Source organism: Dryas octopetala, chromosome 5 (genome assembly GCF_963921425.1).
Source record: "Dryas octopetala chromosome 5, drDryOcto1.1, whole genome shotgun sequence".
In the NCBI taxonomy this organism is placed as follows: Eukaryota; Viridiplantae; Streptophyta; class Magnoliopsida; order Rosales; family Rosaceae; genus Dryas; species Dryas octopetala.
Window position 1 is genome coordinate 17,651,096 of NC_141370.1, and position 26,961 is coordinate 17,678,056.

Below are 26,961 nucleotides of genomic sequence, written 5' to 3' on the forward strand. Positions count from 1 at the left end.
TAATTTAGAGTTTTTAATCAAATCTTTTTATTTTTATTCTTTGACGGCTGTATGTTAGGTTTTAATTTTGAAATTTTTAGCGAACTCTATAAAGCTCACTCTACACTTTATGAGAGAAAATATCTTTCAAATCGGGAGAGAACTTTATTATGAATTAAAATAATTTTCTTATAAATTAAAGGAGTTTATTATGAATTAAAAGAATTTTCTTATAAATTTTAAAATATCTCCAGACTTCATCTAAAAACTGTTTTTATAAAAAAACCAAACCTAATTATCACTATAATATATCTATTTGCCTGATGCAATAAGGGTTAAGGACAGTTTTAAGTTTTAATTGAGCTTGACATACCAAGCTTAATTGATGCTAAGCTAAAATAGTTAATTAATGGACAATTAAATAAGATTAATATTTGGGAGGGAAGGGAGTGGGGAAGCGGTTGGGTGTGTAAAGGTCCAGGGAGCAGGTGTGCACTGCAGGCTTCAGCGTCGTCCTCTCCTCCTCTCTCCTCTGTTCTCTTACTCCAAGGAACGAACGAACGCCACCTTCAAACAGCTGATTTCGAATTTTGGGAACACGTTTTTTTGTCGCTTTGACTCCTACTGCCATCGCTTACGTCATCATCATACCGGAGAGGAATCACCTTCTCTCTCTCTTCTCTGTCTCTTGTTTGTCGCCTTTTATATAAAAACCGCTCAGCTTTTCCACTCATTCACCGCCACTTCACGAAGTTTCCCACCCCTTTTGTTCTGCTCAGCTTCTTTATCTTTATTCGATCATTTCAAATCTCTCTCTCTCTCTCTCTCTCTCTCTCTCTGCATGAACTCTCTGGACTTTCCACCATAATTAAACTCTGAAAATATTCACCTCTCTCTCTCTGTCGCTCTTTCTTCATCTTTCTATCTCTTTCTCCTTCATTCACATATAGAAAGCTATTTTGATTTATATCATCTATATTGGTGGCTCTTCCATGGCGATTTCAGATTCGCCTGAGAGCGTAGGCGTCGCAGGCGCCACCGCGAGCCCTCGCACCGACTCAGATCTCAACAACATGCTCCGACGCCGACCGAGCGCCACCGCCGCAGCTAGAGACGGAGCGGATTCGGATTCCAAGACCAACGAGGATGACGCCGGCAACGGCAACGGCAATTCGTTGAAAGATTTGGTCAGAGAATCCTGCAGTCATGACCCGGTGGTCGCCAAGAGCTTCGAGAACGACAACGGTCGGATTGGAGGCACTCAAGCTCTCGCCGAAGCGGTCAATGCCGTCGTCGAAGAGAAGAAAAGAACCGCTGACGATATTTCGGCTGCGAAATACGCGTATCGGCCTTCAGTTCCGGCTCATCGGAGAGTCAAAGAGAGCCCGCTTAGCTCTGACGCCATCTTCAGACAGGTAATTAGGCCTTATTTAGCTTAATTTCACTTCAAATTGTTGTTATCAATCAATGAAACGCAATTTATTTCTTCTCACGTGCTAGAATTGTGAAATGCTCTCGAAAATTCTGGAACTTTTTATTCTTTTTTTTTTTTTTTAAATTTTGATCAAAGTTATTTGTTTGTTTAGTTCAAGTAACTCATAATGAAAATGTGTTTGCCAAGCAACATCTCCTTGTCTGTTAGCTTGGAGTTGTGTTTACAGTGTGCGATGCTAATTGCTAGTTTTACTTTTTTTTTTTTTTTTTTTTTTTTTTTTTTTTTTTTTTTTTTTTTTTTTCCGGTTGTTGTTTTGAACAGAGCCATGCAGGTCTCTTCAACCTGCTTATAGTAATTTATTTAATCTCACTCACTCAAATTGTGAAATGTTATTAAAAATTAAGCAACTTTTTGAATTTTTGTAAAATTTTGATCAAAGTTTTTTGTGTCTTTAGTTCAAGTAACTCAGTAATGAAAATGTGTTTGCTAAAAACAAGTTCTTGTTTGTTAGCACTGAGTTGTGTTTAGATTGTGATGCTAATTGCTAGTTTTCATTCTCTCTCTTTTTGGTCAGAGCCATGCAGGTCTCTTCAACCTCTGTATAGTAGTACTTGTTGCTGTAAACAGCAGGCTTATCATCGAGAATTTAATGAAGGTTTGCCAAATACCTATTTCTTTGTTTTTTGATTGATTTATGCCGGTTGGTGTCCCCACGCCCTGTTGTTCCTTTTGTAAATTGTTGTTTTAGAGTCATTTATTTTGATGTCTTATTGTTTTTATTGTTGCAGTATGGTTGGTTAATTAGAACTGGTTTTTGGTTTAGTTCAAGATCATTGCGAGATTGGCCCCTTCTTATGTGTTGGTAATGTTTTCTTTATTATGCTTTGATACTCTGTGATTAAAGAATGAATTAATTTGTCATTATTATGTTCATTTTTGCTTAGATCAAATTATAATTGGCGGGTGATTTATTCTGCTTGTTGCTTTCTCACTTGCAGCCTTACTCTTCCTATCTTCCCACTTGCCGCCTTTGTAGTAGAGAAGTTAGCACAACAAAAGTGTATATCTGCACCTGTGAGTATTTCATTTTGTACTTCTTCGCAATAGTAGGTTCTCATAACAGTTTTGGTAATCTTTTACCCCCCCCCAAAAAAAAACCCATTCTTTCTCTCTCTCTCACAGAGGACTATACTTGATAGTAGAGTTTTGGTTAAGTCCAAGCAATAAATGCTATGCTTTACTTTCTAATCTGAAATATTAATTCCTCGGTTGACATTGCAGGCCGTTGTCTCTCTTCATATAATCATTACCACAACTACAATTTTGTATCCGGTTTTTGTGATTCTCAGGTCAGTTTAAACTTTCTAATCATAGCTTTTCTTTAGTTGCATTTCCTGAATTTAGGTACATCTGTCACATAGACTGAAAGGAGGATTTAGATTTGTTCTGTCTCTATTAGTTGTACATTTTGTTCTTAGCTAGAATGTATGTTTCAGTCATATTAGAAAGAGGCATGTATCTGTTGAGGTCTTAGAAACTTCATTGAGGGGATGGGTGCTAAATTGAAATTTTCTGTGGATTGGAAGGATCTTGTGGTACTGTCTGAGATTCTTGGAACTTTCCTATAATTAGCTTTTATAGGAGAGGCTGTTGTTGGATTTGACTTATTTGAATTGGCTATTACGTGGGTATTAGTGAATATGCTTTATTCAATCATTGGCTTCAAATTTTGCAGGTGTGATTCTGCTGTTCTATCTGGTGTTACGTTGATGCTCTTTGCCTGCATTGTGTGGTTAAAACTCGTTTCTTATGCACATACAAACTATGATTTGAGAGCGCTTGACAAATCTGTTGATAAGGTAGCAATAGACTTTCCAATAAAATTTCCTCAGAAGGTTTTTTTTTCAATAATTTAATTTTTTATTTTGTAATAAGAGAAAAAACACAAAAGGTTCTCAATTAACAATGAGATTCTATTTCCCCTTTTACTTGAAATTTAAAGATTAAAGAAAGTCATTAAAAAAAAACCAACTGATGCTCTCTTTCTTCGTAGAAATTTTCCCGCTTTTTTTTTTTTTCTTTTTGGTTCTTGAATTCATGAAGTCCTTGTCTGATGCCAGAGGGAGGCTGTGCCAAATTCTCTGAATACAGATCATCCTCATGATATTAGCATTAAAAGTATGGCGTACTTCATGGTTGCTCCAACATTATGTTACCAGGTAATTGCACTTTCTTTCAGAGATTAACCTAGGGCTTTGTATCCATTAATCGCATTCGGAACGTGCAAGTATACAACTTCTGATGCTTTAATCATTTTATTTCTCATTGTCATTACAGACTAGTTACCCTCGTACAGCATGTGTTCGAAAGGGTTGGGTGTTTCGTCAACTTGTGAAGTTGATAATTTTTACTGGAGTGATGGGATTTATAGTAGAACAAGTAAGTCTACTTTTGTTGTTTCAACTAGATTTAATGCTGTTTTGTTTCCTTTTGATTATTGCGGAATTCTGAGATTTGTATGTTCTGCACAGTACATTAATCCTATTGTCAAGAATTCACAACATCCTTTGAAGGGGAACCTTTTATACGCCATAGAGAGGGTTTTGAAGCTTTCAGTTCCAAACTTATATGTGTGGCTATGCATGTTCTACTGCTTTTTCCACCTCTGGTACGTCTGCATTTCTTGCTTCAGTAGTTCCCGCTCTCCCCCCCCTGCTCCCTCAATTTCTGTATGGCTTATCTATAATACTTGTCATATTAGTAGTGTACACCTTCATGTTACTTCATTTTTTGGAAACCTTAAGCTTACATAAGTGTTGAAAATTTAGGTTAAACATTCTAGCTGAGATGCTTTGTTTTGGTGATCGAGAGTTCTATAAAGATTGGTGGAATGCACAAACAGTCGAGGAGGTAGGTTTTATGTCCTATGTAATGTATTATTAGCTTGTGCTCTTACAGTTCTTTTCTGAAGTGAAATTTTTGACTATTTACTTTTGCTGTATGGCTCTTCTGGTTTCGTGGCTGTCATCAGTATTGGAGAATGTGGAATATGGTATGTTTGTTGACTCTAATTCACTTGTTTTGTTACCTTTTTCCATGTATGTAAATTACTATGAGAAATTTTATTGCTTTGAATCCACTGGTTGCTGATCTAAGATGGTAATAGTTTTCATTTTGGTTTCTATTTGATATACATTATGTGTCTAGGTTGCTCATGGGACTGTAATAGTTTGGTTCTTAATGCATATGCATGTTTTAATTCCAATTTATTTAGGTGTATTACCATTGTCTGCCTTCTGTAAAGGTTATAAGCCTCAAAAGGGCCAGTAACGCCTAATTGCACTTGTGGTCTTGTAAATCCTCATTTTTGTTAATCATATGCCTTAGTGGAAGTGCAATACTGATTGGGTGTATTCATTTCAGCCTGTTCATAAATGGATGGTTCGCCATATCTATTTTCCATGCCTACGGCATGGAATACCAAAGGTAACCAATTTCTCTTTATTTTAATCTTAACTGATGCTTGATGAATCTATAATTTTTGTTTGTTTTGGAAGTTCTAAATTAATTTGCTCTTTTTTTTTCGCTTTCAATTCAGGGAGTTGCCATCGTAATTGCCTTCCTGGTATCTGCTGTATTTCATGAGGTATACTCAGTTTATGTTGTTATCTTATCCTCTCACTCGTGATGTTGACTATATTTTATCACTCCTTACATCATAGTAGTTGATCACTCTGTGAGTTCGTTTAGAAGCAGTGGTTTTGCTATTGTTCAGAAAATACATTGCAGTTCAGAATGAGATTTAAGCATTTTCGCTCTTTGGAGTGCTAGTGTTGGTGGAGAGTGGAATTTGGAAATTGACACAGTATCATGATTTTATGGATGACTTAGTAGGAAATGAAACTGAAAGAATGACTTTGAGCCATTTCATCATAAATAAGTAACGCATGGATCTTTGTAGCCAACTATGAGTTAGCTATTTACACATAACCTAGGTATGTGTGAAGTTAGTAATTTGCTTTCTGTAGTAGTTTAGACGTACAAAATCTTGAAGGGCAATGTTAATCCCATTGGTTTTATTGGATGATCTTGATGATCAAACAGTCCAGGTACTGTGATACGGGTAGAATACCCATGTCATAAGAATGACTCCTGGATGCCAGGACATGGGTAGAAATGTAGAATACCTCTAGGGTCCTTCGGATGAATGATATGAATTTTACAATGAGTAAATTATAGAATGCATATGAATTTATAAATAATTCTGCAATGGATTCAAAAAACTATATACAAGGAATTATTTGAAATTCATGTGTTTCTTCCTTTCCTTGTAATTCAAATCTAGGTAAATATGGATTATAACAATCAATTTAACGACAGAATGTTAACTAAATCTCTAGGTTTGAAATCACTCATCCCAAATGGGCCCCTATATTATTGCAATATGATCTATATCATTTGATTTGGGAAAAGAAATGATAACATTTGAGCATGACAATATATAATATGTTGGACCTAGAGCATGGTAATCAGGAATGCAAACTACAACTGAAACATCATCTGAGGGTCAATTGAAAATTTACCCCCTTCTGCTTTAGCTCTTACTCAAATCTGAATTCTTATGTCTTGGTTCTATAATGAGGCTTTCCGTAGTTCGCTGCCCTAGCTTGTTCTCTGGATGTCTGCGTTTTTACTACTTTCTAATTCCCTATATGTTATACACTGAATTACTTACGCTGCCATGAAATTTTTTGATTCATCTACAGCTATGTATCGCTGTTCCTTGCCACATATTCAAGCTCTGGGCTTTTATTGGAATTATGCTCCAGGTAAAGGCATTTTAATTTCTGTAACTCTGTTTACTTTAGATATATGGTCTTTTTGGAATCAGTCCTATATTCTTTTAGAAACTCCAGATTCTCCCCACTCAAAAAAATAAAAATTTAATTTGCATTCAGGTTTGCACTTGCGTTGCAAAAATGGGAATGACATGATGATGCTTTTTTGTTTTTTCAATTCCTTTTTCTTGTTGTGGTTTTGTTGCAGGTACCACTGGTCTTGATCACAAATTACCTGCAAAATAAATTCAGAAACTCGATGGTATGTCTCTGTTTTAAGAACTTTTTATCCAAGTTTAGTTTTTCCTACTCACTTTGTTGGCAAGTGGTACCCAGGTGTCATGTTTCTGTTTTTCTAAGAAACTTTCATGGACGACTTTTTTGTTATGGACTGCGTTTGTTTACCAGTTCTATTTACCACATAGGGCATACTTTACTTTCTATCCAACTTTTAATCATTTCAATTTCTTTAATATCATTATTATCTCGTTTAATTCCTTTTTCATATCTTATTGCAGGTTGGAAATATGATCTTCTGGTTCATTTTTTGCATTCTCGGCCAACCTATGTGTCTGCTTCTATATTACCATGACTTGATGAATCGGAAAGGGAAAGCTGAATAAATTTTTGACTCCTATCTCTCAATGTGTGGATCCGAATCATCAAATTGGCCTACGAGCGATGATGCCCTACCCTTTTGTGTTTTCTCCAAGGCAACTCCTCTCACTGCTTCCGGTGATAAGTGGCAAAGACATGGCGGGGCAATGGGGTCTACTGACCCCTATAGCTGTTTTTTAATTGATGAGGAAGTTCATAGATATAGTACAAATTTGGCTAAATTTGTTTTTGATCTCGGATCGACCATTTTGAGTTCTCTTTTACCCATTTATTAAAAATGAAATTTAAAATTATTTATTCATTTAAAAAATATATATGAATTTTGTGAAAGTGACTTATATTTTACATGGGTTTGGTACTTTACTTTGGAATACCCTATCGGAAATTTTATAGTTACTAACGGATTCATATGAGTTTGGTCAAAAGAAGTTAATTGGTTGGTTGGTCTTAATGATCTTTTCTACTTGTTTTTAGGCATATAAATGTACTAATATTATAGAGTTCTTGTCCATGATGGTAGAAGCTGTTTATTTTTTAAAATTATAATTGATTAAATAGACCAACACATTGCACATTGATATTGATATTGTTAAAACATTTACATTGAAGATTATTTAATCAAATGGTTAAATAGTTTTTTATTTAGGATATTGTTTTTGCATGCAAATTGGATTGGCCAAGTTGAAAATTACAAAAATACCCTCAATAGCTCATTGCCAAAAAAACGAACTGCGAAATGTGGGGAGAAGTTCACTTCACTTGGTCACGAGATTCTCACGTGAACAGCAGTATCTGCTATCTGGTAAAACTCCAGTGCAGGCAGTCCAGTGGTACCGTCCACAGATAATGAAAACCATTTCTCTAAATATCACCGACGGAGGAACACCACGTCAGTCTCACCGAATCACACAAAGAATAGAAAAAAAATGATAATAATAACCTTGTCTCGTTAAAAATGTCACGATCGCACAAGAAGCTTTTTGGCAATTGGCTAATCCACACACTCTCCACTGCACTCGAGAGAGAGATAGAGCGAGAGAGAGCGAGTGAGTGATCCTAATTTAGATCTTTGGGTGTGACTGGTTGATTGTGAAAAACCATGGAGGATTTCAGATCCAAATCATTAGGGCATGGAAGGATGCAGATAGAGAGCTACTATGGGAGTGGGCCAGGACCCAGTTCATCTGGTGTCAATGGAATGCAAGATCTCAGGTGTTACAGTGCCTCCTATGCATCTTCAGTGCACCCAACCCAAACCCAGAACGCCATTGATGCCGATAAGTTTAAGAAGGGCAAGTCCACAAATGGGTCTTCTTCAAAAGGCTGGAGCTTTGGTGACCCAGAGTTGCAGAGGAAGAAGAGGGTGGCTAGCTATAAGGTTTATGCTGTGGAAGGGAAGGTTAAAGGGTCTCTGAGGAAGAGCTTTAGGTGGCTCAAGGAAACTTGCAATAGAGTGGTCCATGGGGGGTAATCATTTCTCTGAATATATTTTGGCAGTTGTGGTGTTAATTTTTGGTTGTTTGAATTCGTGCATGGCATCATAATATTCTAGTGTTAGTTTTAGTTACTATGAAGTCTAATGAATTTGTAATATGCTTGTTCATGAATGATTGTATATTCTGGTTTTTTGGTATCTAAAGTTTTATCAATTCTATTGAAGCCTCTTCTCTGCTGGTTCATAATAGTGAAAATTGTCTCAAAGGAAAGCTGTTCTGCAAGGAATGTAATTTGTCTCAAAGGAAAGCTATATTTCTGTTACTGTGGAAATTGTGAAAATTGTAAAACTTGGATTCTAGGTATCGTATTAATCTCATCTTAATTACCATATAAAAGAAGAGGTGTCATAAGGTTTTGAAATACATTATTCAGAATTTGGGTTTGTGTTGATGCTTGTTGGTAAATTGGTATCAGAGCTTCATTACCTCTTTGTCATGCATTTCAGAAGGGTTTCCCAAGTTCTCACGTGAAGGCAAATCTTTACTTCAAGTGTAGTTTTGAAGAAAGATTACTGATTAGAGGGTCAAATTACAAAACCATGCACATAAAGCAAATTGACTTGTCAATGATCTCGTTTTCCAGTGGTCACTTGGAGGGTTCCTTGATAGGTTTTCTTTATCTCAAGCTCACTTGCTTCCCTTGACATCTTTGCTCCAATTATGGTTTTTCCTGGTTTGGACATGAATCACATGATACCAAAGTAACTAGAAAATTTTTAAGACCCTCAATGGACTCGGCTGAGTTCTATTAAAGATCTAACAAGAGATTGCAAAAAATGTCTCCTTTAGGCGGTCAGACCTCATTTTGTACTATTTCATCATGATATCAGAAAACTTAAAAAAGTTTATAACAGTTATTTTTTTTAAGTCAGAGCACTTAGGCAGAGGAGAGAAGTCAAACCATTTACTGATCATTGATTCATTATATTGCAACCTTCTGTTCTCGTCTGTGTGTATCTACGCATTAAGTGGGTTTTGAGGGAGAAGGGAAGAGGGCAGTGGATGTAGGTTTTGTTAAGAAACTTGGGTTTGGTTTGTCTGAGAAATATGCATTTGTGAAGATTTCCCAATTCAGTGTGGATGTCTTAGATGAGGCTGGTTAACTTGAGGATATAACAGGAGAGTTTGGAAGTAGGCCACATCTTGTTGGACTAACTTGGCTAGACCAGACAATGCCTATTGAGACGATTAATGGATAATTTCATGATTCAATAAGAAATAAGACCCTTTACTAGATAAGATGATCCATGGTTATGCAGTAAAAATGTTATGAACTTTGATATGTTAATTAACTTTGGGACAAAACGATATTGAGTTAAGAAGAAACTGCCTTCTGTATCATGGTGTTCAAACTTTCAAAATCACTCTCTTTATTGTTCTTTTTCTTTTTTTAAGAAAAAAATATAGCATTTAAAATAAGGGGTACCTTACTACCTTTCTCTAACATTGTTATTTTTGTTATTTTCTCTTTCGGGGAAAAATAAGGACTTTACATTGTTTATCAGCAAATGGATCCACGTGTTACAGCACAAAGTTGAAGCAACAAACACTTTCAGCTCTCTAGCATGGGTAACTGAGTTCAAGCAAAATCACCTCTCTCAGACTCTCACCTTTGATATATATTGAAACGACCTAATCTAATGGAAACAAAACAATCAAATTACGATTTACAGCAACCTGCAAAAGTCGGCATCTAATAATGAACCCTCTCCTCGTTGTCTAAATGCAAGCCTTCAATGCCTTTAAGGGCCGTTTCAAAGTTCCTAGATTGAGAGGCATGTCTTCCAGTACGATTAGGGTCTGATGACTCAATAGGTGAACTTCTTCGCCCACTCGAAACTCTGTGTCCTCCAGGACTAGCATCAGTTGTGCGAGGGCGATGAGGATCAGACTCACTTCCACCAAATGCTTCACGGCTGCTAGAAGCAGCAACTCTCCTTGATGATCCAGCTGACCGGCCATATATATTGGAATTTGATAACTGCAAGGTCCAAGCATATGCACATAAGAATTGAGAAAGAAGGCACTACAACAAATTTATTGTCCCACAAGTGGGGTTAGGTATATAAGACAAAGTGGGAGAAGACTCTGAGAGTCAATAGGGTCAAATCACCAGTAGCATGTTAATAAAATGTTGTAACAGAAGACGCTGAAATAAATGCTGAACTATCCCTGTTTGATGTAAACGAGCACAAAAGGAAAGTCAATTTACAAAAAAATGCATTCCAAACAACTCACCAGAGTCTCTCTTGTTAATGCAGAATCATTAGCAACTGGATTCTTCTGCTTTGGAAGGGGACCAGAATTAGGTATTCTCCGCCGAGAGGAATCCAGTGAGGTTAAACCAGTTGGCCGCCCATCTTCCTCACCTGCAAGTAAGTCAGAAAGCAAATGGTATAAACTACAAAGCAATGTTTAAAGAATCAGCTTATGTTTACAACTTTTGGAGAAAAGACACCAGATATCAGAAACCAATAGTAATAAGTTAATAGTATTACAAAGTGAGCAAAGCAACTACACAAATATGTGTTACAAAAAAGCAAACTGGAGAAAAAGCATGGGATAATCTCCCAACACACCACCATACTTAGATGTAATGAATAAGCTATCTATAAGAACAATGATTAAATTTATCCGGATCAATGATAAACAACTACCTGTGTGCCTGTCCACATTAGCAGTAGCATGGGGCATCCCAGAACTAGTTCCAGTGACAGGAACCTATAGATCAAACAAGCTGTCAGTACAAATGCATCCAATGCTGATAAACAACAAAGTAGCATGACGAAGAAATTACAGGGGTACGGGTTGGTGGAGCAGTGAGCTGTGATTGCTGATACTTCAAAATTGTCCAGTCAAACACATAATCAAACTGGAAACCTGTATCAAAACCCAATGGATACAAGATGTGTTAAAATATGATGCCAGCACACATGTAAACATTGATGTGTAAATGCGATCAGAAATGCTCATAGTATGTATACAGAGTTACCTTCACGAATAAAGACATCACGGAATATTCTTTTCAGATAAACATAGTCTGGCTTATCATCAAATCGTAGTGAGCGACAGTAATGGAAATATGATGCAAATTCTGTCGGATAACTACGACACAAGGCCTGAGAAATCATTAAACTCTTCAGTCACAAGATGTCAAATAAGACATGGATCGCATACAACCACAATATTCACAAGCATCATACCTCAATTGAAGTGCAAACCTTTTTTTCACTAATTCTCTCATATTTCTGTTTCTTAGTTCCCGCTTTTAGTCCCTGCCAAGGAAGACTACAAGAAAATAGCATTACTAAACAAAATATCAAACGATAGAACTGCAACAAAATAAAGGGTTGTTAGAAATAATCACCTTCCCCTAAGGAAGTACATAAGGACATAACCAAGAGATTCTAAATCATCCCTCCGGCTTTGCTCTATAAAGTGCAGAATAGCATAGAAGAGATTCTAAATCAAAGTTATCAAACCAAATACTTAACTGGAACAAAAATACATTAGAAGGAACAATAAAGGCAAATGGAAAGACTGAAACATACCAATTCCAAGGTGAGTGTTCATGCTTGCATATCTTGCAGTTCCAGTCAAATTCTTGTTTTCTCTGCAGAATTCATGGCCACGTGCAATGAAAATTTGATTTGGTGAAGTTACCACATTAATGGCAATAATTGTTTTCTTTCCAAATACTTTTTTATATCAAATGTATCAGGCTTTACATCGAAAGACCACATTAGGAACAACAAAAACACACGCATCATTCTCACCTGTAAGGAATGTGTTGGCGGGTTGTACTATCTCTGTATTTCTTAGCTAGACCAAAGTCAATCATGTATACCTACATGTAAGTGAAAATCCATTACCATTAATATGCACTCCTTGACATATAAACTACACAGTCAAAACATATGCATACATAGACCTACATAAGTATGTATACAAAACTTAGAGCAAAAACCTGATTCGCACGCCTTCCCAAGCCCATAAGAAAATTGTCTGGCTTGATATCTCGATGTAGAAATGACTTAGAATGAACAAATTCAACACGATTGATCTGAAATAAATGGAAAGAATGGAAAAAGTCAATACTTCCCAACAAGTATACAAAACTAATACGAGAACGTAAATACACTCAACCATGCCCTACCATTTGATCCGCGAGCATAAGAACCGTCTTCAAAGACAGTTTCCTACTGCAGAAGTTAAATAAATCTTCAAGACTGGGGCCCAGCAAATCCATCACCAAAACATTATAATCTCCTTCGACTCCAAACCACTTCACATTTGGAATTCCGGCTGCAAGAACCAAATTTAGAAAACAGAGAAACTTACAGTAAAAACTTAAAACAAAAACTGGAAAAATCTATAAAATAAAACTACTGATCAAATGATAAACTCAGGAGTTTCCATTACTTCCTCCTTGTAGGATCCTGTATAGCTTGGATTCATACAGCAACTGAGGATGTTTTGTCTTGACATTTTCCTAACACAAGAAACAGCATAGCCATTAGCTTCATATGCCCCATAGAACTATTCATCACTCTAACACGCTAATAACACTTTCAAATAAAATTCACCACCACTACCAAACTTCAAGACTGCATTTTTTTTAAATACTAATGAATCAATCGAATCAGTACATTACACAGAACTCGAGCCAGTACAAGGAGATAACATGACAAGCATGCTTATACCACTAAGAGCATCAACATACCCCAAAAAAAAAGGCATTGGCCTAAGAATTAGTTGTTCTACAAACAGCATTACAAATACAAAGTGAAAGCTGAAGCACGGATACCAGACCATGAACTTCTAAACCATTATAATTAATTTTCAAAGCACAGATTAAACTCAGTTTAACACATAACTAGAAATAAGCCAATGGGCATTAAAAAAACCAAAACAAATTTTGAAAAAGAATCGGGGCAAAAACACTCACAAGCTTTATGCCAACCTCTTCGTTCGTCTGAATATTTGTACCTGCAGATACAAATCCATCACCAATCACACATTAAAACACCAAATCAAATTCAAATCAATAATTAAGCAGCTACATCTATACATAAAATAAATATATAAACAATAAGCAGAAGATAAACGGAACAAACCCAGATAGATCTCTCCGAACGAGCCGCTACCAATCTTCCGGCCGAGCCGAAACTTATTTCCAACACGAGGCTCCATTTTCCCAGCCACCAAACAATCGAAACCCTAACCCTAAAATAAAACTAAATATAATCGAAAAATTGAAGAATCTAAAACATGATCTTCATCGCCCAGAAGCAGCAGCATAACCCAGTCGGCCGACTCAACCGCAACGACATCGGATTGTCCTCCAATAAAAGCAATGAGCGAGCAAGCAAGCAAACAAATTGTACGGACAGCAATGCAAATGGGGCCTGTGGGTTCTTCGTGTTGGAGATCTAGGGTTAGGATTGCTCTTTTTCTTTTTTCTTTTTTCTTTTTTTTTTTTATATTTCTTTTTCTTTTGTTTAATTTTCGGTTAAAAAGCGCTTTTGATTAAATTACAGAGAGAATGGCAAAAGTAAAAGTGCTTATTGGCTTATTGCTATCCCATCGTCACCTTCTCCTTCGTGTTTCTTCCTGCTTTTCATTCACTTGAAGCTATAGTTTGGTTTTTGGTAGATAGAAATTAGAAAATGTGCCTTGGCTTTTTCTTTCTTTCTTTGTTTTTTTTTTTTTTGTTGAGTTTTGGGGTGTGGAAAGACATGCTTACCCTCCCACGCGCGGTGTCACGCGTGACGAGTGCTGTCGGATAATCGGATTGGAGTATTGTCACGTGACTTTGTTTCACAAAGGAGCAATTTCTCTGGTGAGGTGTGCCTGACACGTGGTCCAACTGCGTGTGATTCAGTCGGATCTTTTGTAATAGAACACGTACATGTCACGCACAACCTACTAAAGAAGTCAATTTTTTTAGATATGAAGAAAAACTTTATCGTTTGAGAAAAAGGAAAAAAAATCATTATATACATATGCATTTCGCATGATTTATACATACTCTACCAAAAAGTGATTTATACATATGAATCATTATAATTTTATGAATTTAGACATATAGAGCATTCAATTTAAAATTAATTGATAACAGATAATTTAATATAAGTTTTTTATGCTTGGCTTAAGTCACAAGTACATGAAAATTTATGCTACAATTAAATTTTTTGAAAATTTATGCTACAATCAAATTTTTTGAAAATTAGAATTAAATATCAAATTTTAATAATTTTTTTATATAGCATGAAGACCATATAATATTTCAATTAAATTACTAAATTTAAATGTAGTTTTTTAGATTATTTCATAAACATGTTGACCCATTTGATTTTAACCTTTTCCATTTGACATTTTTATCCTTTGGCCCACATATAATAGGTGTTAGTTAAAATTTATAAGGTTTTGACAAAATTGTTTTTGAAGCTTCTATATTATCTTGAAAATTTGCTAATGTAGTCTCAAATTCACATTTAATTGTAACTGTACGACACTGACAACTTCAAATTTAGTTGTGACTGAACGACAGTCACATTTAATTTGTGACTTAATTGAATTTTTTTTAACCTTTAAATTTTAAGGTCCATTGATTTTAACTACTAAATTTCAATAATTTTTTAGTTTAGGTACTAAAATTAAATAGCATTTTAGATTAGGTACTAGTTGAAAAGTCAAACAAATTAATAAAGTAAAAGGTATTAAAATTTACATATATTACATCACATGCCACTACAATAAAAAAAATAAAAAAATATTATATCACAAATATTACATTACTTTATACTATATTGTATTAAAAAAAAATCAATCAAGTCACAACTTAACTGTGATTGTCTTGGTAAATTGAAAGAGACAACTCACACCACTATACTATATATTATTTTAAGTAAAAATATTGTTTTGACCTCTATTTATACTATATTGTAGTATAATTTCTCTAAAAAAAATTTAATTAAGTTACAACTTAACTGTGACTGTCTCACAACTTAGATGTGACTGTCGTTCAGTCACAACTAAATTTGAAGTTGTGAGTGTCGTAAAGTCACAACTAAATGTGAAGTTGAGACTACATTAGCAAATTTTCAAGATAATATAAAAGTCTCAAGGGCAATTTTGTCAAAATCTTATAAATTTTAATTAACACTCATCATATGTAGGCCAAAGGATAAAAATGTCAAATGAAAAATGCTCAAATCAAAGAGCCCAATATATTTGTGACCTAATCTAAAAAACTACATTTAAATTTGGTAGTTCAATTAAAAAATTATATGGTTTTCATGCTATACCAAAAAATTATTGAGATTTGATATTTAATCATAATTTTCTATAAATTTTATATTAAAAATTATAAAATTACACTTCATCTCTTGTCAATTGATTTTAATTTGAATGTACAACTTACACACAAAACATATAAAAAGTTACTTGCATAATTGTATCACTAAATAAAGTAGTTGAATAAAAAGCTTTGGATGTAGAGCAAGTTTTTCTCTTGGATGGAACATTTTCTGAAGTAGAGTGATAGAGAGATCAATAAGTGGGTAGAACCGTATCAAAAAAGAAAAGCGGGTAGAAGGTGAGATTTTAATTGTTATATAAACCTTAATCTTTAATTTATTATTAAATTTGTTTAAAGTTGGAGAATTATATTTGTTTTTTGAATTCTTTATCCCCTATTGAAAAAGGGAATTCTCTTAATAATGACTTCATTTTGTAAAATTAATTAAGTAATATAATGTTTATACATTGCAATACAAGTAACATTGGTGACTTTAATCATTTCATGAAAAGGAAGGTAGCTTACTCCTACCTAAATTTGGCCAGATAGTATTTAACATTACTTGGAGTATTAAATCAAAATCTTAATTATAAGTTTATAACCATTATAATGTACCTAAATTGTATGAGGAAACTAGGAAAGTAGTCTCAGCATTCTTTATAAAAATACACAAGTTTTCCCATGAAAACATGTTGGAACAAAGTGAACTTTCGAATCACCAAATGGTCAAGGCTCAAGCACCTATACATGCAGCACATTGAAACAAAGAGAACACATTAAATAAGCGATCTCAACAGTAGAGCATGTTTCACATACTTGGGTGGCTTTTGATTTTGCAAGGGTAGCATAAACAGAGGTCTCTCATTGGCACCAGCAAGCCAACAGTGCATAAAAGTCAAGCCCATGTTGATTAAACAAGTCAACACATCTTGGGAAGAAGAAAAATATATAAATGAATTTGAGTTTATACATGGCATGCACACCCACAGATCAGTAATTGACAATGATATTGGGGCTGTCTATCTATCTGGCCTATCTTGACCAAGTTGTCTTTGGAGTTTTGAACCATTTATGGATTAAAGAAAGTAGAACCACACTTGCATTTCCAGCCCTCTGGCTCATAATTTGCATATTGAACTCTTATTTGGTCAGTGGTTGTGGGTATCTGAACTGGAACACATGGGATGCAGCCTTCACATTTGTGCGCACAGCTTGGTGGTCTAGACCCAAGCCTACTCAGCCCTCTATATTTTCCTTCATTTTCATAAGCTGGCCCTTCAAGGCCTTGATGAACTCCCTATCAGACAAACAAAACACAGAGATACATATAGCAAAGACATATATACCAAAAGCAAATTAAAATCCAGAAAGGGAGAGTCTGACCTGTTTTGAGTCAAATGTAGCCGATTGGGGAAGTGGGGTTGGGTCTGTTTGATGATCAGATATAGAAACTTAATTAGTAACATGGTGGTGAAGACTGTAAACCCAAATAAAAAAAATAAACAATAGCTAACCTTGTTGATGAGCTTTAACATCATATGGTGCAAAGGGCTTGCTTGTTACACAAACCCAACTCAGAAGACTTGCCACTACTAGAATGCGGCATACCCTTTTCTTCATTCTTGTTGATGAATAATGATGACTTTAGTTTATTGTAGGGGGACAAATTGCAAGGAAACAGAGAGAGAGAGAGAGAGAGAGAGAGTGTGCGTATGTTTGGGAGTCACTCACACTCACTCACTCACGTCAACAGGCCAAAAACAAGACTTGAAGTGGAAGACTAGTGAAGGAGAAGACAAAAAAGCCACTAATTATAACTTTATAAGCAGCAGAAAGCGGCCAAAAAGCCAAAGAACAAACACAAATGCCTCGGAGGAGAGGAAAAGAGAGATCTTTCTTTCTCAGAGAGGTGATTCTGTTTTCTTGTCAAACAGATCGACTGCTATCAAAACCTGTCTGTTTATCAGTCAAAGAAACAATGTCAAAACTGTCTGACTCTCTCTCTCTCTGAGCTGACAGCTGTGTGATTAACAAATTTAGCTGAAGGTGGACACTTGGGGCACATTTGTCAAGGGCAGAAGAAGTTTCCCATTTTAAATTTTGGTAGTCTACAACACCCCCCTATGAAGCTTCGACTGCAGAGCCCCTATTACTCTGATTGATACACTTTGACATTTACTGCAGGTTCAGTTTCACTTCAATGATATTTCCACCATTAAATTGCCCAGTATGGTACTAAAATAATGATTCTAGTGAATGACAATAGGCATCACAAAATATATATATAGTTAAACCCCAAATCAGAAAACATGTATTATTAAGTTATTAACACACTAAATGGTAATTAACACATGAAGTTGGGTCCATTTCAATTACAGGTGGATTGATGAGGAACACAGAGTCCATCTGGGTGTGCCCTCTAAAGGTGTAAAAGTATCATAATGATCGAGGAATCAAAAAGATGAGTCGTTGGTGACTTGGTGTGATTGATAATGGTGGTTCAAATTCTGACAAAAAAAAATTGTGGTTCAATTAAATAATTAAATTAATGCTCAGTGATCGTGTTAAAGACCTATTGATGTCAGTTTAAACTTTAAAGCAGTGAGGACTCCCTGAGTTGCAGACTCACATCATAATCTCATTAGCATTTGTGGTCATGTTCGCAGTAATATAATGAGCTTAATTAATCACTGGAAACTGGAAAGTGGTAACAACATTGCTCAATTTAAATTGGTTTCAATATTAGTGTAGTTTGTTTCCATGTATACAGGGGTTATGAGGATAGATGAAATGCACGGGCTCAGTAATATTAAGTGCCCTCAAATTTTATAGTTTTTTATAATATTTATATATTATATTAAGCTTTAATAATGTATATAAAAGATTGAAAGTTGTATATTAAATGTTAATAATGAAAGTCTCATTTTAATAAGGAAAACTTAGAGTTCAGTCCATTTTATGAGTCTTTCTTAAATTAAGACCCGTAATAATTTAGGATTTTTAATTAAGTTCTTTTAGTTTTCTTCTTTGACGACTTTATGTTAGATTTTAACTCTAAAATTTTGGGTTCCGCCCAAAATCTCGGAGTTAAAACCTAACATGCAGCCTCTATAAAGCCTACTCTATACCCTAGAAGGAGAAAAACTCTTCAAATTGGGGAAGAATTTTATTATGAATTAAAATGATTTTCTTATAAATTAAAAAATTTTTATTATGAATTAAAAAAAATTTATAAATTATTATAAATTAAAAAAAATTTCTTATAAATTTTAAAACACGTCCAATCTCCATTTAAAAATTAATTTTAAAAAAAAATCTAAGCCTAATTATCTCTTTTAATAATTTGACTTACGACTTCAAAATATCACAAGTTGATAACCGACAATGCATGCCTAGCTCTATTCTAGCCAACCTCTCTCTTACATGAGGGGTAAGAGAATTGGAGATGATAATGTTTGCATTGGTCATCAAGCAAAAATGAATGTTATTTATTTTATATTATTTTTAATATGCAATGTAATTTTATGACAAGAATAGTTCATTTTCTAAATATTTTTTATCTAAACAAAAATTGAAGTAAAAAATGAAATTTTGTAAGAGAAATGTCAAACACAAAAGACAAAGACAGAAGAGAGACTTGAGAGTACTACTGCAACCCTAGAGCTAAAGGCTAAAGCCATATGAATATAGGATCATGAAACATTAACAAATGGCGATGAAAGCGCTTAACACATAGGCAGCGAGTGAACGTCAGCCTTTGGTTGCCTTCCTGAGTTCCTGCCTTGCAAGTACCTATCTGTCTCTCCTATGAAGCCGTACTACACACAGACGGCTATAGAGATGGGCTCATCTATGAGCAGATCAAGGCTACAATTTGAACAACAACCTCATTCTTCTTCTCTAAAAGACTAAAACTGTGTCACTTATTTTAAGAGTCACTTTGACCCAAAATTGGTAACAAAGATTTAAAAGAATGTTTGTCTAATAGTCTAATCCCATATTCCAACCAAAAAGCTTAGGTTGATTAGCAGTGTAGTTGGCTGCTAAACTCGAGAGCAGATTTGGTACCAGGCTTTAATCAAGGTCGTTGATCTTGGAGGAGGGAGAGAGAGAGAGAGAGAGTAGGAAGAGAAAGCTAAGATCAAAGACTTTGATCAAAGCCTGGTACCAAAAACAGGGTACCAAATCTGCTCTCGCTAAACTCCATGTCTGTCTCTGATCTGTATGCCTCTTTTTTGTCTGTTTAGGTGTGTCAGTGATGTGTATTCAGTGATTTGATTACTCACTTGTGTTGTCTCTGCGGCCAGACTGAACAACATATGATGTGATTACATAAATACAAATATTAATAATTATAAACCTCCTAATTAGAGATAAAATTTTTTATAACCTCCACATAAAATTTACCTCTCTGATAACCCCCAATTTTACATTTAATATTTTCCTAAACCCCCTAGTCAACTAATATCCAGTCAAATTTGACTTCTCATCTTTTAATTTTCCAGTTTTACCTTTTTTTTTTTATTTTTTTTTTCAATTTATGGGTGCTCTCTCTCTCTCTCTCTCTCTCTCTCTCCCATAAGGTGCCTCTCTTCCCCTCTGTGTTCTCTCTCTCCCCGCTGCTGTCGCCAGCGCGTGCGCCACCGTCTGGCGACGGTTGTCGGCGAGACCGGTCCCATCACACTCGTCTCTCCTTCCTCTTCCTCTCCTTGCCCTCCACTCTCCACGAAACATAACATCGACGCCGGATCAGTCTAGGCAAACCCGAGCTCCCTCGCCGGCGATCCATCAATTCCGGCGATGACGAGGTGTCGGACTGGTTGGGTTCTTCTCGCCTCTTCCTCCTCTATCTATCCATGGCCTTTTCTTTCCCATAAAATCCACAGAAACCCAAATATAGCCCGAAGTCCGATCGTCATCTCCGGCGATGACTTCGAGATTCCGGCGACGTCGCAGCCGCTCTCCACTTCTAGAAGCTTCCTCTCGACGTGGTGAGTGTGATGGTGGTCTCTGATTCTCCAACTGACCACCGTGGACGGCGAATCGACGCCGAGAAAGTCTGAGACTTATCACCGCCGTTGTCGGCGATTCCGGCGGCAGATTGAAGTGGTTCCGGTCTCATTCTTCTCCCTTTGATAGTCTCTCTCTACTGGTATACAAATTTTGGTTCAATTGCATTGAAATTCAAAAGCCCTGATTTGAAAACCCTAATTTGAAATTGATTTGTGAATCTATCTGTGAAATGTATAATTTGTGAATCTGTTTTAATTGAATTTGTTATAAATCAGATAAAAATGTGGTTTTAATTGATTTATAAGTATATACAAATTTACTTCATTTATTGATTAAACAGTTTCAGTTCGTGAAACAGTTTCATTTCGTGAAACAGTTTCATTTCGTGAAACAGTTTCAGTTCGTGAAACATGAGTTTTAAATGAATTTTGAATGAAATTATGATTCTGAAATATGATTAATCAAATTTGCAAGTAGAAACAGATCGAGGCAGTGGCGGCTGTCGTGTACTCGTCGCGTGTGAGGTGATCGGACGACGTTGTATTGTTGGCTACTCCTCTCATCTCAATGACTTGTTGTATTGTTGTTTTTTTTTTTTTTTTTTGATAAGGTTGCTGTGTTCTTTTTAGTGAAACGGAATTCAGTAAAGGTGTAACTGTTTTAGTGAAGTGTAATTGTTTTAGTAAAGGTGTAATTGTTTTTTAATTAAGGTGTAATTGCATTTTAGTCGAGGTGTAATTGTTTCATCACTTAATTCAGTTTCAGTAAGTGAATTCATAACTGAATTCTTCAATTTAGTGTAACTGAATTTCTGAAATTCAGTTTCAGTGTAATTGAATTCTTGAAATTCAGTTTCAGTGTAACTGAATTTTTGAAATTCAGTTTTAGTGTTATGAAATTCAATTTCAGTGTTTGATTTTAGTTTTAGTGAAATATTGAGTTTTAGCAAAAACTTCAATTCCAGAAAAAAAAAAAAAAAAAAAAAAACAGTTTCATCAAAATTCAATTACAGTGACGTTAGCACGTGTCAGCATGCGTCAGCGCGCGTCAGAAGGGTAATTTAGGATTATAAGTTTTAGAGGGTTTTGAAAGAGTTTCTAAATGGGTGGGGGTTTAGACAAATTTTTTTGGTGATTAGGGTGTTTAAAATTAGGCACTATAAATACAATTAATAAATAGCTGCTAACTCTCAGTTTATTTTTTAATGATAAATAGCCAAAAAACCAAACAACAAAGTTGAACAGAAATTAGAATTATCATATATTTGATTCAGAGAGCATATTGCCCTTAATTAACTTCCCAGTTTACAATAAAGAATAAATGAAACCCAACCCCAACCCAAAAATACAGGAGCCAAAATTGGGTAAAAAAAATCATTTGGCTGATTGAAGGCATGTACAGAAATAAATTAAATGATAACCTAGATCAATATAAAAATTTATGAAAGAATCAAAGGAAGGAAAAAATTGGGTTAGTCCCCTTAACCCCTTCTTATTTGGGCTAGCAAGTTACCCACCATTTTGTGCACAACAAGTGCCCTTAGTGTGGACTTCTTGACCCATTATTAGCCTACAACTAACTGACCCAAGCCCAAAAGCCATAAGCGCCCTTCGGCGAACTGACTCAGTTGGCTGCGGTAATTGGGTTCCTTGGGCTTGGGAGGCCCATATATGCGAGCCTGGGTGAGAGCCGAACCTTTGGGCTGGGCCTTGGAGAAGGAATTGGGCCATAGTTTACCATTGGACCAGGAGCAACCCGGGGCGATAGGTTGACTTGTTCCAGTGCCCTGGACTGTAGCTCTGTAGGGTAGTCCCGCACACACCCGATTCGGGGTCCGGTTCCTGTGGTCCACTTGCATGACAAGCGCTTGGCCATGTCAAACACTGGTGGCTTGGCATTGGCACCATCAACCTTTTTATTTTCTACTGGATGAACGGTTGTGATCGTAGGCTTCTTGGTCATGTCAGCTGCATCAGTTGTGTTTGCACCGTCCGATTCCGTTGATTTAAATGATTCCTGTTTTGTTGGTTCCTCTTCAGTGATCTTCATTGAAGGATAGTCATCATCAATTGCACACCTCTGTGGAAAAACAATGAAAAAGAACGTTACAAACTTGACCAAGATGTTCAAATGAGATTAGCTAGACATATAACAACAGTAATGCTAGGTTCATCAAATTTGTTCATTAAATATCGTCACAGTGTTTTGGTGAACGAATTTGGCAACCCTAACATTATTGTAATATGAATGAATGCAAGTACACAAGCAAATACCAAGGACATTTACCTTGACATTGGAGAGATCTACATGATTATCTTCTAGAAAGCTGATAAATTCCATAAAGTTCTCTTCTGTTGGGTGATAATGACCACTGTATGGCCAAATAGCCTGAAATAACATGTTGAAGTTAGATATATATGACATAGAAACTTAACTTGGATTATAAGAAGATGCATAATTAGTGTAATAGATGTATTCAGATGAATGCACAAGTGTGTACCTCAAGAACTCCATCATGGGCAACCAATCTTCCAGCTGCTGTTGTGGCACCCCCTGCTAGAAAACTTGAGTGCTGAAACTGACCCTTCTTCTTCTGACCAACATACAAACTCCTTGTGGTGCTGAGGACAAATATCCATTTAGAACCTTCAATGGTGTCCACAAGGATCCCACTTTGCCTGTATAATAGCTTCCCATCTTCCACTACTACTTCATATGCTTCCCTTTCTTTCTGAAATTGCAAACACAAAGATAAACACAATCAGATACGTATATCATTGACAAAATTTGTATGCAACAAGCATTTAAGTTTATTGTAAATGAAATTATGAGATGGTTTAGAATTAACTAACCGGTCCAAGGTACTTGATGCATTGCCGGTGTAGAACTGTCCTTTGGCATTTCTCGAGATTTATTTCTTTGCCATCTCCGACATCCAGCCTGCAGTATACAAATTGATCAGTGAGTTTTAAAGAAATCGTATCAGAAGAAGGTTTCGATATTGAACATATTTGTTCTATATGCTCTTGTTTGGTAACTGAGAATTGATAGCAAATGTCTGAAAATTTGGAATTCTGTTGTACAAATATTGTGTACTGGTATATATTTGCCATTTGAATTCCCTATCCAAGATAATGCTAATACCAATTTGTAAGATTCCAATTCTTCAGTTACCAAACTGAGTGAAGACAATCAAACATCAATAAAAAGAAAAAAAAAAAAAAAAACTACTTACCAGTAGAAGAAAGGTTGGCTGCTCTCACTTTCAAACCAGGTATCATAATAGAAGTGTAAATTGTGTCCATACCGATGGCGTGGATCAATCTGTAGAAAACATCAAGAAATAAACATTTAGTGTTAGATCAATCTTTCTTATCAAATAATGATAGCTCAATGTCACATAAACTACTTATGGGAACAATGTTTTACAAGGAACATTAATGTTTCATAAAAATCTCTGGTCTAGTAACTGAGGCCAAAAGTAAGGACATCAAAAGGGATGGGGAGCTTACAGCTTCAAGCCAGTGTTGAAGAGCCAATTTTTGTGCCTTCTCATCCTTGGACAAACCCTTTCCCACCTGCAATAACATTGTCATTATTAATACCCAAATTTTGATTCCCCAACAAGCAAAAGAAATAGGAGATAAACAGAAACTATAAGAAATAGAACAAACCTTGGCTGCTCTTGTCCTAGCCCTTGCCCACCGTGAAACAGCAGTTTCTGGTTTCTCAACATTGAAGAATGACACAGAACTCCGCTTGAGAGCAGCAAAATCTAATGCCTTCCACCTGAAGTATTTGAAATAACCAAATTAGTCATCCCATTTCAGAGAAAAAAAAAAAACTGGAAGTTAAGCAAAATTTCAATGGCAAGAAATGACTAGGAGACTTACCATAGCTCCTCAACCACCACTGCACAATCTGCAAGGTTTCTTCGAGTTCGGTAACTCTTGTAGACTTTTTGAAGCTTAACTGCAGCAGCATCAAGCTCACTAACTGGTCTTGGTGAAAATAATATTGCTGGTTCAGGCAGAGCAAGTGCAGGCATTGGTTTATGCTTCAATTCATTTTTGCCTTTACAAACATCTGAGACCATGTTATGTCTGTCCTGAACAAGACCCTTGAATGAGAGATTTTTATCCAGCATTACATTTTCAGGCTTGCAATCCCTCAGACGATTTGAATTGTTAGTGCCCAACTTGTTAGAACTATCATTTGCGACTGTCATGGCTTCTGAAGCTGTTTTCTTAAAGCTATGTGTTCTCAATACCACACCTCCATCTCTGGAGCTGAAACTGATGTTGTAATTCAAATCAAAGAAGGTATGTTTGACAATCTCTTCCCAGGCTGAGGCTAGTAATGAGAGAGATAACCCCATAGAATTGCTGATCAGGCTTTAATTCTAAGGGAGAAACCTTCACCTGCTCAATACACATGATCATAAAATATGTATTAGATTAAAGACTGAACCACCAAAGATCATGTTGTAAGAGGAATTTATTCAAATGGGTTCAAGGGTCATGAACAAGTCTATGTTCTAATTCTTTGCTAATTGTGAACCATATATCAAAATCCCATAACACTAAGAATTAAGGAAACCCAACAATTGATATACAGCTAAGAAACTGAAAAGAGATGAATTACTATCTTACCTGAAATGGGTTTTTCAGGATGTCCTAAGAAGTGTTTGAATACAGAGAGAAGTTCAACTTGAAAATCAAATCCCCACAAGGCCACAAGTAAGGAGATGGCTGATCGATGACTCTGACTGCTTATCTCCTCACTTATATATACCTCGAAAGTTAAACAACCATCCCACTAGTCCCTTCAAATACGTGTCAAAAGGATGGAAAAGAAAGATGACAAATATAAGTCTTTGAATTCTCGGATTAATATTACTTTGGAATTGGAAGAGAGAATGGTGGGTCTGTGTGTGATTCAACGTTTGAGTTTTCTTGGTTCAAAGGGCACGAGTTGTTTTGATGAATTCAAAGCTAGCTAGCTTGAAATCAATGAAACTGGCTTAGTTTGCTTTGGGAATGTGAACGTGCTTATAAAGGTTGTGTCGTTAATTTCCACAACTGGGGAGCAAACCAAAACAGAGAAAATTGGAGAGGAAGAGAGAGAGAGAGAATTAGACGGTCAAAAAACGTAAGCTTTGCCAATTTCCGTGAAAAGACACAGAATTGCTTTACCTCTACAAGCTGCGATTTTGTGTCTTAAACTTAGCAGTCAACAACCATTAAGTCATGGCCCGCATGGCTTTGGTCATGGACGCGCCTCCCTCTCTCTCTCTTTAGAGTCACGAATGATGAAAGCCTTTATTGCTTACTGTAGCTATCACTGCGTCTGTTTTCTCGTATCTTTATGAGTGTTGATCAAGTTACTGTAATGCCCTTATCCACTTTCCACAGAAAATAATGGCTTTTCCAAGTTCTACAGAGCTAAAAAACTTAGCTTTACTACAGAAGCTGTTTGGTAGGAACATTTATTGGTGTTGTTATATATGAAACAAGTCAACAAAATGAATAAAACTTTAATGTAACGAGTTGTTTATAGTAATTGTATTTATTTTTCTGTTTAGATATTATAGTGTACGTGTTTTGTGACGATAGAAATACACATAAAGTATTTTAAAAAGTGATTTTCCTTTCTTTTTTTCTTATAATATTGTGGAGCATGTGAATTTGGTATGCATGGAAAAATTGTCCGTGAGAGTATAGCCCTTGAATTTTCATGCTTTACTTGCGATGTAGGAGAGTCGTGTTTGATTACTACAGACAGTGAGTCCATTTTAACAGATGGAGATAGTCAAGTTTCAACAGTCAGGGCCATAGAATTGATATTGGTCGATTCAATTGCCTTGTCAACAATGCAATCTTTATTCAGACCAACGCACACGTTATATATAACAAAGCTCAGAAGTCTCTGTGTAGCTTTCTATACTAGACATACCCATATAAGAATATATTAAGTACTCAAATTCATCCACCAATTAAGGTGACAATAATCATTTATTTAATAAATAAACTTCACTTTTAATCTTATTTATTTTTAACAAATAAGATATTAACATATTACTTAATAAATGAATTTGCTAAGACTTGTATTATAAATTTATATAACAAATTTTTAAATAAAATTGTCTGACCACGTATATGTATGGGTCGGATAACCACTTAATGAGACGCACGTACTGACGTATATTAACGATATGGTCCATGAATGAAACAGGTTTCGAGATTAATTACTTGTTACAACTTACAAGGTGGCCTTTAG

At 35.7% G+C, this 26,961-nt stretch overlaps 5 protein-coding genes across 5 annotated transcripts; 2 read left to right on the forward strand and 3 right to left on the reverse strand.

Moving 5' to 3' along the window:
- Nucleotides 1-527: 527 nt before the first annotated feature.
- Nucleotides 528-7,210, forward strand: TAG1 (membrane bound O-acyl transferase (MBOAT) family protein). The gene is made up of 16 exons (XM_086243089.1): nucleotides 528-1,394; nucleotides 1,989-2,069; nucleotides 2,203-2,276; nucleotides 2,413-2,488; nucleotides 2,696-2,763; nucleotides 3,150-3,273; nucleotides 3,535-3,633; nucleotides 3,752-3,853; nucleotides 3,946-4,082; nucleotides 4,243-4,324; nucleotides 4,446-4,466; nucleotides 4,838-4,900; nucleotides 5,013-5,060; nucleotides 6,181-6,243; nucleotides 6,461-6,514; nucleotides 6,771-7,210. The coding sequence occupies exons 1-16, from the start codon at nucleotides 972-974 to the stop codon at nucleotides 6,873-6,875; spliced, it is 1,620 nt and encodes a 539-aa protein (XP_086099215.1). The 5' UTR covers nucleotides 528-971; the 3' UTR covers nucleotides 6,876-7,210.
- A 613-nt stretch (nucleotides 7,211-7,823) lies between these two features.
- On the forward strand, nucleotides 7,824-8,501 carry LOC147285147 (DUF3511 domain protein (DUF3511)). Its single transcript, XM_086244862.1, has one exon. The coding sequence runs from the start codon at nucleotides 7,970-7,972 to the stop codon at nucleotides 8,339-8,341; it is 372 nt and encodes a 123-aa protein (XP_086100988.1). The 5' UTR covers nucleotides 7,824-7,969; the 3' UTR covers nucleotides 8,342-8,501.
- Nucleotides 8,502-9,776: 1,275 nt separating this feature from the next.
- Nucleotides 9,777-13,978, reverse strand: LOC147285148 (casein kinase 1-like protein 1). Its single transcript, XM_086243090.1, has 14 exons — nucleotides 13,484-13,978; nucleotides 13,315-13,355; nucleotides 12,789-12,858; nucleotides 12,523-12,671; nucleotides 12,334-12,429; nucleotides 12,143-12,213; nucleotides 11,918-11,979; nucleotides 11,734-11,797; nucleotides 11,570-11,654; nucleotides 11,359-11,485; nucleotides 11,164-11,246; nucleotides 11,024-11,087; nucleotides 10,605-10,735; nucleotides 9,777-10,347 (listed from the first exon to the last, which is right to left on the reverse strand). Exons 1-14 carry the CDS (start codon nucleotides 13,557-13,559, stop codon nucleotides 10,060-10,062), a joined length of 1,407 nt encoding a protein of 468 aa, XP_086099216.1. The 5' UTR covers nucleotides 13,560-13,978; the 3' UTR covers nucleotides 9,777-10,059.
- Nucleotides 13,979-16,738: 2,760 nt separating this feature from the next.
- Nucleotides 16,739-17,289, reverse strand: LOC147285149 (uncharacterized). Its single transcript, XM_086245853.1, has 3 exons — nucleotides 17,184-17,289; nucleotides 17,053-17,096; nucleotides 16,739-16,966 (listed from the first exon to the last, which is right to left on the reverse strand). The coding sequence occupies exons 1-3, from the start codon at nucleotides 17,287-17,289 to the stop codon at nucleotides 16,739-16,741; spliced, it is 378 nt and encodes a 125-aa protein (XP_086101979.1).
- Nucleotides 17,290-21,918: 4,629 nt separating this feature from the next.
- On the reverse strand, nucleotides 21,919-25,847 carry LOC147285150 (calmodulin-binding family protein). Its single transcript, XM_086244164.1, has 9 exons — nucleotides 25,335-25,847; nucleotides 24,576-25,103; nucleotides 24,357-24,471; nucleotides 24,195-24,260; nucleotides 23,918-24,006; nucleotides 23,535-23,622; nucleotides 23,183-23,413; nucleotides 22,969-23,070; nucleotides 21,919-22,761 (listed from the first exon to the last, which is right to left on the reverse strand). Exons 2-9 carry the CDS (start codon nucleotides 25,058-25,060, stop codon nucleotides 22,306-22,308), a joined length of 1,632 nt encoding a protein of 543 aa, XP_086100290.1. The 5' UTR covers nucleotides 25,061-25,103; nucleotides 25,335-25,847; the 3' UTR covers nucleotides 21,919-22,305.
- Between the last annotated feature and the right edge of the window lie 1,114 nt (nucleotides 25,848-26,961).